The sequence below is a fragment of the Malurus melanocephalus genome, unplaced genomic scaffold (genome assembly GCF_030028575.1).
Source record: "Malurus melanocephalus ecotype Western Australia unplaced genomic scaffold, MMel_1.1 scaffold_185, whole genome shotgun sequence".
Taxonomy (NCBI): domain Eukaryota; kingdom Metazoa; phylum Chordata; class Aves; order Passeriformes; family Maluridae; genus Malurus; species Malurus melanocephalus.
Window position 1 is genome coordinate 381,431 of NW_026623417.1, and position 14,292 is coordinate 395,722.

The following is a 14,292-nucleotide window of genomic DNA, read 5'->3' on the forward strand; positions in this document are numbered from 1 at the left end:
AATAATTTCATGTTAATTCTGTGCACACTGAAGAAAAGAATCCCCCTTTAAAGTTCTCTTTCATTACTGTTTTCTTTTTGTACTATGTTTTATGTACTCTAAGATTTTCTTTTCACCATCAATACTTTCAACCTGAAMATGGTTTTAAATTATTAGAGGCCATGCTCAAATAACCCAAACAACCAGGTTTAACAGAAAGACAGTCACTGCTATGGGATGTCAGTTCAATATAACAGCTGCTCTGTTGCATTTTGTTACAGTGAAAATTTATATATACTGGCCAGCAGATCTTATTTACTTTGTATATGTCTGTTCAGAATTGTATGTAATTCTATGATGTGGACTCTATACATAAAAAAGTGTGTAGTGAACAATATGCTATCACAGACTGGCACATTTAAAACTGCATACATTATTAATAGCTTATGTATAATTTTATTTGTTTTCAGAGTTACAATGTTCATGAGATAATCATAGAGAACACATTATATATTGTTGTTAAACACAGTTTTGCCACAAAAAGTTGAGAGCATTGGTAGAAAATCCTATGTCAAGTTATGTGAAAATTTTTATCACCTGTAACCATAATTTCATAAAACCAATATACACTTCACGTAATATTATGTCAGCAAATTCCTTCTTTTTGCAAACAACCTTTGCCCTATACTTATGCATGTTTGTAGTTCAGTGCATCAATGCTTCCGTGTGTGTGTATGTGTGTGTTTGCAATGTACAGGAAAAGTACTAGTTTACTCCTATGGTAACTGTAAAAGTCAACAACACTGGACCCAAGAATGGTGAATTACAAGATCTTAATTTTAGCAAATAATCACCTTCATATTTTTCTATCTAATGCTGAACAAAACATTAATTGGCATTTACCTCCTAATGTTTACAGAACATAGACTGTATATTTCAAAGACATAACCTTACCAGCTATATATTGACTTTTATTTTAGTGTCTATTATATAAATTAGGACTCTGTTGAATTCTTATACTGAGGAACAAATGATAGTAACTTTATTTAAATACATGCACAGTACCGTGCACTACAGCATGATGAAGTATTATTTTTAAAATGGATGAAYGAATCAATAGAAAAATAGATTTAATAAATAATTAACATTTTAAAGTCTGGTTAAAAATGGGAAATCATGCATTTCAAGCAAAGTTTTATTTTTTCCTTGTTTTTTTTTTATGAAATCTCTGAGAACTTAAGACATGCAGAGCTGAGAAGCAGCTCACTCTGAACAAAGAACCATGTTAAGACTGCACAAAAAGTTTTGTTTGAGATTGATTATATGCAAGACTGAAAAAAGTTGCCATTCTTGGACTTCCCTTCAACATTAGACAGTGCTGTGCAAACCTCAGACAAATCCCTGTATTATGAGTTCTAAGCTGTTGGGAAGTCTCTCAGAGAGCTAAGAAAGTTAAAACCTGAGCAACTGCCTCACCAAAATTTATGACAAGAAATGTTTGGGTTCCAGATAGCAGACTACAAAAGGGTAACAGACAGTTTATCCTTTCCTTGAGAGATTAATTTAGGGGATGATTAAATTATGGATGGCATGAATTTATAACTAATTATGCCACAGAAAATTATAAGTTTAATTTTCTAATATTTAAAGTTCATATCTATGTCTCAATATTTAGAGCATGTGACTCTGTTTATCAAGTTAGGAAACAAATGAAAAGTGAGTATCTACTTGCAATTAATTTAATGTTCCTGCCTACCCCAACATTTGTCTGGACATTGACAATGTAATCAACAGAACTGTAAATTTTCAGAAGTGAGTCTACTCTAGTGAGTTTGATTAATTATGCATTAACCCATTTCTCTGAAGCATCCTTCACTAAATCTTTGGTGGGAAATGCACTTTAATTAGGCATGAGCTTTGGTTATTTGTGTGCATATGCACTTTGCTATTGGTCAATATGCAGAATGATTTAAAGTTTGCCATGTTACAAAGAAGTATTGCTCATGAAAATAATTCTAGGGTTTCAACAAACAACACTGATGGCTAGTTTTGCAAGTATTATTATCTTCACTCACCATGATTGCCTTAGTCTTACAGTTTTTGCTCAAACTTCAATCAAMTTGTAATCTTAACAAAAACTTACACAAGAACAATCATGATCATTTGAACACTGTGCATATTARATGTTTTCAGCAGGTACAGTTACTCATATACATAGGAGTTATCAGAATAAGTTACGAGATTTTAACACTTAGTTGAATAAAAATATTCTCAGGGTAGAAAGAAATGATAAACTAAAAATACAGGTTCATGAAACCTGTAATGATCTTTACTCTGAAACAGGTCAGATTGACTATTCACGTAAAGATGCTTGACTGAACCTATGGCATATGATTATTGTAGTAGAAAAAGCTGAAACAGAAAAGCGAGAAAATCAAATTACCCATGACATTCTCTTCCCATATTCCATGGCAGAATTGGCCCAGAGATTAGTAAATGGTAACGCATGCAACAAAAAATATGCTGTATCATTTTATGTAAACATCTGCTTTCATCATGCAAAATGCCTACAAAACTGTGACAACATTTTTTCTAGTAGCATAGTTTTACATCAGCTCAGCTACAGAACGGTTAAACCAAAATCCAAGGTTTTGCAAATAGAAGATATTCTAAAATTCTTGAAAGATTTCCAGCATAAATATTCCAAAGCCCAACAAAGCTATTTTTTTTTAAACTAAACTACGTAGGCTTATTCCTTGCTGTGGTTCCTTGTTCTTTTGATGATAGAAGAGAAAAGACCAGTTTTTGGAGGAGGTCCCATCAACATGGGGGCTTGGTTCTTGTGAGTAATTTTTATCTGGGGAAGAAAAGMGAAAAACAGAGTTATCCCTTGAGATAGTTCAGTACAACTATCTGAGATGTCTGAATTATCTTTACATGTAACTTCCAGACTTTCTTCACTTAATCTAAAATGAAAGGAAAATACCTGGGATTTCTTTTATGAATGATGTTCCATATTCAGCAAACCAATCTATGTGTAATTGCTTTTTTTATAAATAATTAAAATTATACACAAAATACACAGTAAAAAATGTATACAATATAATACATGCCAATATATAATCTTACTTTTTGAGTGTGGATTTATTGCTTGCTGTTGAGGAAGAATTTAAAAGTTGGAAAGGACATACATGCTATCAGACCAAGCTGTTGCCTATTATGAAGATGTAAGCTATGTCTTGATATGCTTTATTTATACATCTAATCAAGCTCTACTCTTTTACCACAGGACACTACTTAATTTCAAAACAGCCATTATGAACAAGAGTATAAAGTTAATACACAAGAAAAGGTCCAAAAAGATGAACTAGCATTCTAATTTGTTAATTAATTGTTAATAGACTACACTCAGATATTGAAAAGACTATTTAAAACACTCTGTAATACTGCTCTAAAGCCACCCGTTTTGATTTCTTTGATACAGAACTACGAATCACCTTAAATGAGACAACCTTAAAGTAGATTATGTCTGCAATTTTCTCTAATTCAAGTCTAAATTAGAGAAGACATTTTATGAATGTATGCTATGCTCAAAGCTAATTGAAAGCAATTATCAAAGTGGCATTTTGTCTGTGACTTTAAGATACATTGTAAGATAATAAATGATTCTCATTATGTAATAAAAAGGTCACATCTTGCCTTTGGGSTAGTGACGTTAAGAGTTTTTCAAAAGCAATCCGAGACATTTTCTTTAGTGAACTACGACTAATACAAGAACCATCACTTATTAAATATCAGTTGTCACCTGCATAGTACCCACATCAGAGAYGGGTATTTCTTTCAAAAAGAAACACCACCTCATTAAAAACTGGAAAAATATATCTCTTAAAGTGCATACCTGACATTTTCAAGTTAAAATGAATATCCTTCACTTGTCATTCACTAATAGTAATGAAACAAAAAATGTATGCCACGTGGAGAGGCTCATTAAAATATAGATCAGGACATTTCTTGGGGTGGAAATTTACAATACGAGAAGACAGAAACACAAAAATCTCAACAGAGTGTGTGTCTTGGTTTAACTCTATTAGAYCCTTTACTTTACACTGCAAATGCTCATTTTCATGCCACCTTAGTTCATTACCTTCAAATTTCATGTGGGACCTCTTTTTGTCAATACATTCATTAGTATTGAATATAGCATATGGGGGATTTTTGGCAATGTAGATTAATTTCACATAGATAAGAACTCTTGCTTTTAAAGACTGGAACCAATATATTTTCTCACAATAAATTATGCTTCAGGCATCRCTTTGGAAGCCAAATCTGTAGTTGGATTAAACTGGTATTATTCCATTGATGTCACTACCAGCTGATGATCTGGTCCYGGAAAATTGCCTCAAGGATTTTTGTACTTTCACATGCTTCATAAGAYATATTTTTGGGGCTCAGGAGCAGTGCTGGTATCAACCTGATCTTGAGGATCTTGCCATAAAGTAATCTACAGCTGGTGTGACTAGGTTTTCAAGTCGTAAAGGGTTTAGCTAATTTTAAGATTTGGCCATGATGTGGCAGTAGGAATGCCTTTAAAGTTTCCTTTCAGAGCTAAAACATAGAAATTCCATCTCAAAGTGAATAAAAGAGCAAAGCTCAAAAGATGACTTTAGCATGAAGGGGTGAGGTAATCCTGAGACTCTGTACAGATTGCATGTTGGGTTGGGGCTGTTCAATGCTGCTCAGGATGAATTCAGTTACATACTGAGTAAATGTTTATCATTTGTAATGTTCTTCCTTGGCTTGAGCCATCTGTTTCGGAGACCGTGACCTCTTCAGTATATTTCTTCCTATCAGCTGGGATCAGCTAACATGCCTGAACATGATTAACCACTCACATGCATAAAGATAAATCCTATATGCCTTTTTCCMAGACTTATTTTCAACTCCTATAAACTGGCAGAATTTCAATGGTGTAAAAAATATTTTACATTCTGAAAACGCTAAAATGAAGTGTAAACTTCAAGTACATTTTTTAACTTATGCATGGTAGTATCTGTTAACATTGTGAGTTTGGGTAACAAGTGACAGTGCACACTTTGAGATGGGAGGAAGCATTAAGGATCTCAGACAGAGAGATAATGTAGGTCAGAGTAGAGCTGAACATTCAAAGTGCTCTATGGGAGGACAAAAAGAGAGAGAGAGAGAGACAGAAAGAGAAAAAGAGAGAGAGAGAGAGAGAAAGAAATATAAATCTTTATTTACAAGCAATGGAGACATTTAAAGCTAAATATTCCTACTTTATGGCTGGATAAAGATTCTGTGTGTGTACACATKGAGAGAATAAAGACTAACTTTTACCATTCCATTTCTATTCCATTCAGAAAGCAACTTCATGTCTTTTTTAGTAGAAACAAACTTCTAAAAGTTTTAAACAAAACCCTTTTTAAAAATTAATTTTTTTTCCTAGATTTACCTGTAAATCTYTCTCACACACACAAGAAAAAGAGACTGCACAGACAAAATTTCAGAAAGTTAAAATCCTAACCTAATTTATKTTTAGGAACTGATGATATCTTGACAAAGATACTTGTAGAAACTTCTACAGAATTGTGGAAAACAGTTTTTGAGATCACTTGCTCAATTTTATTGAAAATATATAATAATGTGAGGGTAATATTGAGAACATTTTAAACATAAATAAAGGTGAGTACCTGAAGTGCCGCTGGAACAAAAACAAAACAAACAACTAAACAAACTTTTTTTTAAAATCCCAACCAAACAATAAAACCCCCAAAACTACAAACTACATCAACCAAAAAAACCTCCCCAAAAACAACCTCCCCAAAAACAACGAAACAAAACAAAAAAAAAAAAATTATTTGACATATTTAGCACAAATTTATATTTAAAAATGGGCAAAATCAGGAAACAACGGAATTCCACTTAGGGGATAAGTAAGTAGACACATGAATTGCTAAGATACCATGGATTTTTGTTGTAAGCCTGATCCACAACACTCTAGGCTAAACTTAAACTGTTGAAGCCAATGACAAAACTCTTRTTTACTAATTGACGCCAAGATTTTGTACCATGAGGGGTGGTATATCTAGTAAATAGGTGTAACAGAAAAATATTGCATTTGCAATTTTGAAATCACCTTTCCAGTAATAAAAGTGGGTCCAGTATATCCATGGCAAGAAACACTGGATCAAACTGAAAGCATAATTCTCAAAAGAAGAGATGGTAACATCTCCCTATATGTCAACAGAAAATTTTCTGATGAAAAGGCCTGAATTTTTGGCATTAAAGATACTGACAAGTGCATAAACTCAGCATTTATTTGTTTCAGGAGCAGGTCAGAGTTTCAAAATATGCCTTAAAGCCACATTAATACAATGCATCCACTCAATGAAATACAGTGGGCATCACTAATTTTAGCAGGATAACAATGTCTTTTAGGTCAGTCAGTTTGTCTTTCATGTTCCTTTTTGTGCAGTTATCTTCATGCTCCTGACYTCTCAGAATGCTTAAATATTTACTATTTACTACTTTGGAAAATATGGTGCCACAAATTCAGATACCAAAGTATTGTGCTCACTGACAAGTAGAAAACTAGAAACAGAGCTAATCAGTTCTGCTTATAATATTTCAATTAATGTTAAAGAACATATTAATGTATTTTAAAGAGAGGGGTAAAAAACTGCCAGAAAAAAAACCCAACCTTATCCAGCTGGATATTTTAGTTTACGGTCACTTTTTTCCATGTTCTCAGCAGGGTTTAGATGCTGTTTGTTTTGAGGGTATGAGGATTTTCTCACAGTGTAGATGCCCAGGAACTACAGGAACTAGAGGAATGAATCACCTCTATAGCACAGAAGTGCAAATACTTTTATCTCTCCTTGGGTGATCAAGAATGTATGGGGTATCATGATATGAATCAGACTGATAGAATGTAGGCAGTGCTGAACAAAATTAACCTGTGACTTGCATTATGTGGCATTTCGGACAAAATCTCACAGATCTAAACCAGTTGTTTTAAAAGCATTATGCAACACACCTCAAATAAATTTCTAAACAATATTATTGTGCAAAGCGCAATCAAATCTAATCAGTTTGGCATTAATTAAGYTCTAATAATATACTCTAGTCTCTCCTAAGTAGTGTGATCCGTTTCCCCTTCACACAGGTAGATTGGAAAACGTTACGGTGTCATCATAATTTTTAAACATACTGAGAAAATGACAGAGCTGCAAAATTAAAATAAATGATTAATGGCATTTTTTTCATGTTTTGTACTAATAGGTATCACTGAGGTTTTAAATTAATAGAGCTGTCAGCTCGGGGTTGTTACAGATCCAGTGCAGAACTAAAATGGAAATTATRTATTCCACAGATACCTAAAGATGACACTTTGGAATATTTTAAATTTTAATTAGTAGGTGCAATTGTTTTTCCCCCYCCTCCCTAAAACCACTGCAAATTAATTGGCAATTAGTCACAACTAATTCTTTTCTTAACAATATGAACTGGAAAGAAAGGTGCATTACATGTGAGAGTATTTGTCTGGGGTGCAGAAAGCACACATGCAGTAAATTGCTTTGTCAATTACAAAAACTACTGTAGTGAAATTAGGAAAAAAATATGCATACATAAACAAAAATAATTAAAGTGCAGTGTACCTGTGACCACAAAAAATAAAGCTCGGCTCCAGAATAAAATATTAGAAACACAATAAATTAATCTGGCCTTGGAACAGAAATATATGCACACTGCTACTCAAAAGGGAAAAAAAAATGTAGCATTTTTGTGTAACACCAAAAGTCTTTTCTAGTTACTGACTTCCATTTATAGGTTAACTGTGCAGTAATTGGTAACTGTGTAGAATAATATTCTACTGAAATTAGCCACCATATCTAGGACCCAGCTCCTCTTTACTCTAAAGTGGCAGAACAGTAGCTTAAATTCTCTCATTATAAACAACTGATAAAAAAATACTTGTATMGCCAGAGGCTTGGAAAGAGGATACCTGAGAGAGTCTAGAATAGAGCTGCAGTTTCTTCATGAGGTGTGTGGGGTAATGGAGACAATGGATCTATAAAAAAGCACATCTGTAACTCCTTTRGTTTTCTCACCTAGCTCTGGCACATAGTGGTTATTAATAAAAGCTTGGCTAGGTTTGTCTTGTTAAAAGTTCTTGTTTCTCTCTGGATTCAACCATAGGACAGCAGGATCTCTGTGCCCTGGCTCATCACATCTCTAGCGACTAAAGGAAAAACTAGAGAGAAACCACTAATTCAAAACTTATTTTTAAGGTGCATTCACATAATAATATTTTGAAATACTAATTTTGWGTAACATTATTACATGACTTCAAGTTTTTATATCAATAAACAATTATAAAAATTCTGTGTCTCACATATCTATGAAACTGTTTCTGGCAATCCAGTAGATGAGCTCTGACTASAGATTTTTATTTTTGTTTCTTTATTTAAGCAATACTCTTGCATCTTCTATTGACATTTCTGTCTTCTGCTTTCAGTATAGTGTTTCTATAAGCTTTTCACTCTTTCAGATACCATGCCAAGCAAGTCAGGAATAGATGAAAGAACTGAAATTGCAGTTATTTCTAATTAAGATGGAACATTGTTATAGATTTTTTCAAAACATTGCTAATAATTTATGTAGCTAAATTGAAAGATTACTTTTCTTAAAAAAAAAAACAAAACAAAAACCCTGATGGCTAAAGCTAGAAGTTTATTGAATTAACTTGAGAGTCTTTGAAGTTTCATTACTATTAATGACCTGTTTGGAGATCAGGTGAAACCATAGATATCTTTCATGTTGCTATATTTGTCTGGGCGAGCTCTGATAGAATTTCCTCTTCAGCTAATYGGACAAGATGTTTAACATAACATTAACATTATCATCTTTCCTTCTCCCAAAGRCTCTCCTATAAAAAAAACAGTGAAAACAATACAATTTGATGCTCAGATGCTTGATCTTATTACACCAGAGCTGAGTGGCATCTTAAACACTGCAGTCTGCATGTGTTCAACACACTGAATAATTCTGGATGGCAGATTTTTAGACCAAGCCACTCACACTTTTCAGTATGCACAGAWCCTACAGGAATGCATACCTGCTCTCACCTTGGGATGCCAGGTGCATAAGCAATAGTTCATAAAAGATTTTAAAAGAAACACACAGCAATTTKTTTACTCCTAAAATTGATCATAGCTCACAGCTTCTGGAGAATCACTGCATTATCTRACACATCCCAAACTTTTTTTTTCCAGTCAGAAAGGAGAAGCAGCAAAGAGAAACATGTTGATTCCTTCAACAGGAAGTAAATTTATAACACTGCATGTGCAGGCTGCATCCTATGCATAATGGGGATTTGATGCAGAACTTCTTTTCCTTAAAGGCATAATATAACAATCATTTGGAAAATACTCTCATTGATATAAAAACCTGAAACAAGCCAGAAATGTGCTTTTGATCTTAAGTACTTGCAACCTGGGCAAGAGTTTTTCAATACCTGCTGATTCTATGAATTTGTTTCTCAGTCTCTGTAATATTTACAGATCAATCCTTAAAACTACTGATCTTAGATGGCACTAAGATGACCATACCAAAAATAAAGTTCATTATTTCAGCTTCATTAAGGATAGTTGAAGGGGAAAAGATAGAAGTTTTCTGTTTATTTTATTTTTTTTTGTTTGTTTTATGTTTTTTTGTTGTTTTTGTTTAGTTTTGTTTTCTGTTTTTTTTGTTTGTTTGTTTGTGGTTTTTTTTTTTGTTTGTTTGGTTTTCTTTAACAATAGCTTTCTGCCTGGAACACCAAAGAATAAAAAACATGAGGCTCAGTGGCTGTGTCTCACTGATGCACTGACCTCTCTCCCCTAAATCCAGTGAGATGGAATTACCAAACATAACTGTAGCTTTTTTCCTTCAAACAACATAGATAGTAAACTAATAAATGCCTTGCCTCAGCATCCTACTGTGGACAAAGAGGCAGCATGGGAATGTCTCCCCATCGCAGTGTACAGTGGAGCAATGGAAGCTTCTTTATACAGAGGCCTCAATTTCATGTGAGARCTATGGAAAGAAACTTCCTAGCAGGTGAAATAAAAGGAAAGCCAAGCTTTCACACGTGTCCTAAGGAACTAAACTTATGGAGTCCTTTATCTGGCCATCATGATTTTTTTTTTTTTCACTTAAAAATGGGCCAATAATAATTTGCTTTCATTTTGGGAGAAAAATGCAGTCTTTTCATAAACAGGACAAACTCCATGTTTTTATTTTTGGCCTCCTTATATTGTTTTCTGAAATTTGAGCCCTTGCTGGCTCAAATGACTGACTACATAGTTGACTAAGCCTAAAGAATTATTTTGATTTTATGAGGGTTTTGTATGGACTCTGATTTGGATACACATCACAGATATCACCCTGGTATTTATGTGATCAAGTATGCTTCGGCTTCCAAAGAAAGACCCCTGTAAAGCACAAACTCAGAAATCAAATCATGATCTTTGGTTGAGAGAAAGCTAATACCTATGTTTGTCACTATCTAAAGAATTCCTAGGTAGAATGAATGAAGTTTGCAGAGAATGTCAAGAAAAAAAAACTCTACTGCATTTAGAATTAATAGGGATGAAAGAGATTGGACCATAAATGTTTTTTCCTTTGTTAGATGTAGAAAACGGAGAGGGATGCATATACAGCAATGCAAGGAGCCATTGCAATAAATAATGAAGTTCCTCAGCAGAAAAAAAAAAAACAAAACCAAAAAGAATAAAACAACAAAAAATTAATATTTCTATATCTAAACTCATGGAAGTGCATTGGTATAGACAAATAGTTAATGTCTTCTTTCCTCAGTGGAAACAAGTACATTCAACAGCATGGCTTTCTTACACAGGGCCAAGTGTATTATCATAACAATGGTAKAGCAAGAAGAACAGGTCCCAGAGAAAAGTACATGACATTTCCATCCCCTTGAACACTGGACAGCAGTAATTGTCTGTAGCAATTTACTGTTTCCACAGGGCAGTAATTGAAATGTAAGAACTGTTTCTTTTCCCAGGTTTGTTCTCAACTGCACAGGCAGCTTCTGCTAACATTATCAATCAGATAGCAGGGATTTTGCACAGAGCAAGCATCAGGACAAAAAAAAAAAAAAAAAAAAAAAAAAAAAAAAAAGGCACATGTTATTGCCAGCATCCTTCCATAAGTTCTTTTCTGTAATCTGGCAACTGAAAAATTACACATCTTTTTCCTGAAAAAGTGACTGCTGAATTCAGTACTGTTGCTCTGCACTGAGGCATCATTGTAGAAGAGGTAAAGATAATGGTATCTCTTAATTCTAAAATGTTTCCTGTAACAAATCTCATAAAATCCCTACTGTTCTGCTTTCACACAGTATGTGTTCATRTGGTTCTGCTCAACCTGAGCACTTCCCTAAGGATTAAGAATTCAGCACCCTTCATGCTGTTCAGCTTMACATTGTGGTGCATCTGATGAACATGAACCACCACAACCCTCTTCTCTCATCCCAACCCATACAGCATCAGTTCCACATCTATTAGCACCTTACTCAATGCTGTACCTTTTATTTCTTTGTATAACTTTTAATTCTACCACAGACACGAAGCTCATGAAAGTAATCAAGTACCCTTTTTTGGAAAATTACCCCCATTTTTTGTGGGATTTCTTYCTTGTTAAAATACTGTTTGGACACATTTACAAGCTGCAAGGCTACAGCACAYCATCTACTTTAAAACACAGGTCTTCTTCAGGGAAACAAAATTAATAGAACTATATAGTAAAACATGTTACTAAGATTATACAGGACAATAAAGAACCTGGATTTCTTCAACCTCTTCTGTGAATGCTTGGTTAGCGTCTAATTTATTGGAGAGAGATGAAAATGGAGAGTTCTTACAAATACACCTTTTCTTGCATTGTCTGTATACAGTTACTCAAAGAACCTTCTTTGAGAAATATCCTACCCTACCCTACCCTACCCTACCCTATCCAGACTGATGTTTACCTGCCCTCACCTTGTATGTGGGGGTACTGAAACAAGAAATGAATTAATTTCCTTTATTTCTCCCTTAAACAGTAAGGACTTAAAAAAAAAAAAAAAAATTAGCCCTACGGTAATCAGCACAGTTAAGATTTCAGCTTTAATTAAAACTTTCTTGATAAGATCTCTCAAAAACATAACAGAAAACCTTCCTAATTTTTAAAGACTAATATTATTACTTTATACGTTTTACCATCAAAACAAACATTGAATTTTCCTCAGTAATAGAGACTCTAAATCTGATAYATCATCATAAGGAAATTATCATATTGGGTAAAGGAAAACTGAGACTGAACTCTTCAAGTATTTTCCAAATTTCTGAAATAAATACCTTTTTATTCCATTCTAACCTGTGGTTGAAATCAGAATAATAAATTGAAAATGCAGGGGGTGTTGAAGTATATAAAACCAGTCTGTGATGATGCTAAGTAAATTGAGGTAATGCTGATGAAAATGGTTGTCTTTTAAACAAAAGAGAAATATTTCTATCATTAAAAAAGAAAAAAAGAAAAAAAAAATCAGTTGCAATTACCGTGCAAGGAGTTTGCATCCAAGGTTCTCCGTCTATCTGCATAGGCAGAGACTTGCTGGTCCTAAAGGTACAAATTTCATAACATAAGAAAGAAATAGCAGACAAAACTGATGAATGTATTTATTAAAAAAGCATATATGTGATGGCATACAGATTTAACCCTGATTTACCCCTAAACTCCTATGAAATTTCCACTATGACTCAACTTGATKACAGAAGTAGCAGAGTCAACTTAGGAAGCTTGGTCTGATTTCCAACACACAAAATAAAAGCATGGCAAAATTTCATGTATCTCACTAGTAATGCACTTCTCTTTCATGCAAGAAGAGTCTGTAATTTGTGAAATAAAGAGTGAATTACACAATAACTCCAGGAACAAACCTTATTAACAGAAAATACAAAAAAAAAATCTGCTTTTTAAAATATTTTAGACTATRCTAGTATATAATATATATATATTATACTACTATAAAGGAAACAAGAAATACATTTTAAGTCTATTATCACCATTTACTAGAACTACTGTGTCTAACTCTAAGTCAGACAGAACACTCACAGAGAACGAGATTTGCACTATACTCAGAGTGTTTAACATGCCACTCTATCAATGTAAATTGTAAAGGGGCACTGATTTCAACATCAATATTGACACAGAATTCCCTCTCTAGTTCTGGATGCCTCATTAAAAAAAGCATAGAAAAAGGACAACAGAAAAAAAAAAATACTATGTTTTTGGTCTTTTCCAACCCTGTATTTCTGCATTTTAATGGTTTGCAAGAAAGACCATTAAAAATAGCGTGGAGTGGATAAATCTAAAAATGGAAAAATTAGTCAACTGCACACTTATGTTGGTCAATGGGAATTCTGGTTTGGACATCATTATTTGAAAACAACTAACAGTCCATGGAATTATCCACTGTCATCTATGGCCATAAATGGAGGAAGGGAAGAATGTTTAATGAATTCCCACTTTGTAGTTCAGGAAGGGTTCCTACTTATTCTCTTAAATTTTTTATTGTTGCTTTTCTGTTTTAGGCTTATTATTGCAGAGCTTATGGGTTTAATAAATTTGGGAAAATTCTTCCTGAGGAATTCTTCACTGAAGAAGAGAGAGATGGTCAATTCTTTTTCAGTCTTTACTTAATCTAAAAGTTAGAATAATTACTTTTTCCTTGTGTTCTAATACAAGTTTACTCTATTATGAATGTTCTTATCTTACAAATGATAAAGTACAATGAAATTAGAGTACTCCACCATCATCAGCTCCCACATATCAACAGATTTAATAATAGTGGCTTGTCACAATTCAGTAAATAACAAATAAATTAAAACCAGAGCACTTTGACTTCCACAGATCAAAAAGTGCTTTACAATTACTAATTACATGCTACTATTCCCTGGTGAGGTATGCATTATAAATGGGTTAAAATGTGACAAAGTAATGCTAAATTACTTTTGGCTTGAAATTGCATGAGTGTATGTCAACAATAAACCCCAAGATGCTCATGCCTTATTCCTTCTGCTCCAAATGCTTGACAATACTTCTTCATAGGWCAAAATGACACTTGAATATAACATGTGAAGATTGAATGTAAACACCCTTTTTTTRGTTTTTTCACATTTAAAGAAAAGAAGATGTAAGGGCGTAGAAGATGGATGGAATAGACTCCTTTTCATTTACAAAAACGATGCTTTC

At 33.5% G+C, this 14,292-nt stretch overlaps 1 protein-coding gene across 1 annotated transcript in view; it reads right to left on the bottom strand.

The window, feature by feature from the left end:
- Positions 1 to 345: 345 nt before the first annotated feature.
- DGKB (diacylglycerol kinase beta) overlaps positions 346 to 14,292 on the bottom strand; it is a 327,720-nt gene continuing 313,773 nt past the window's right edge. The window contains exons 24-25 of the mRNA XM_057373108.1: positions 12,597 to 12,657; positions 346 to 2,836 (exon numbers count right to left, since the gene is read on the bottom strand). Coding sequence (XP_057229091.1) covers positions 2,729 to 2,836; positions 12,597 to 12,657 — 169 coding nt within the window. The 3' untranslated portion in view covers positions 346 to 2,728. The remainder of the gene's footprint in view (positions 2,837 to 12,596; positions 12,658 to 14,292) is intronic.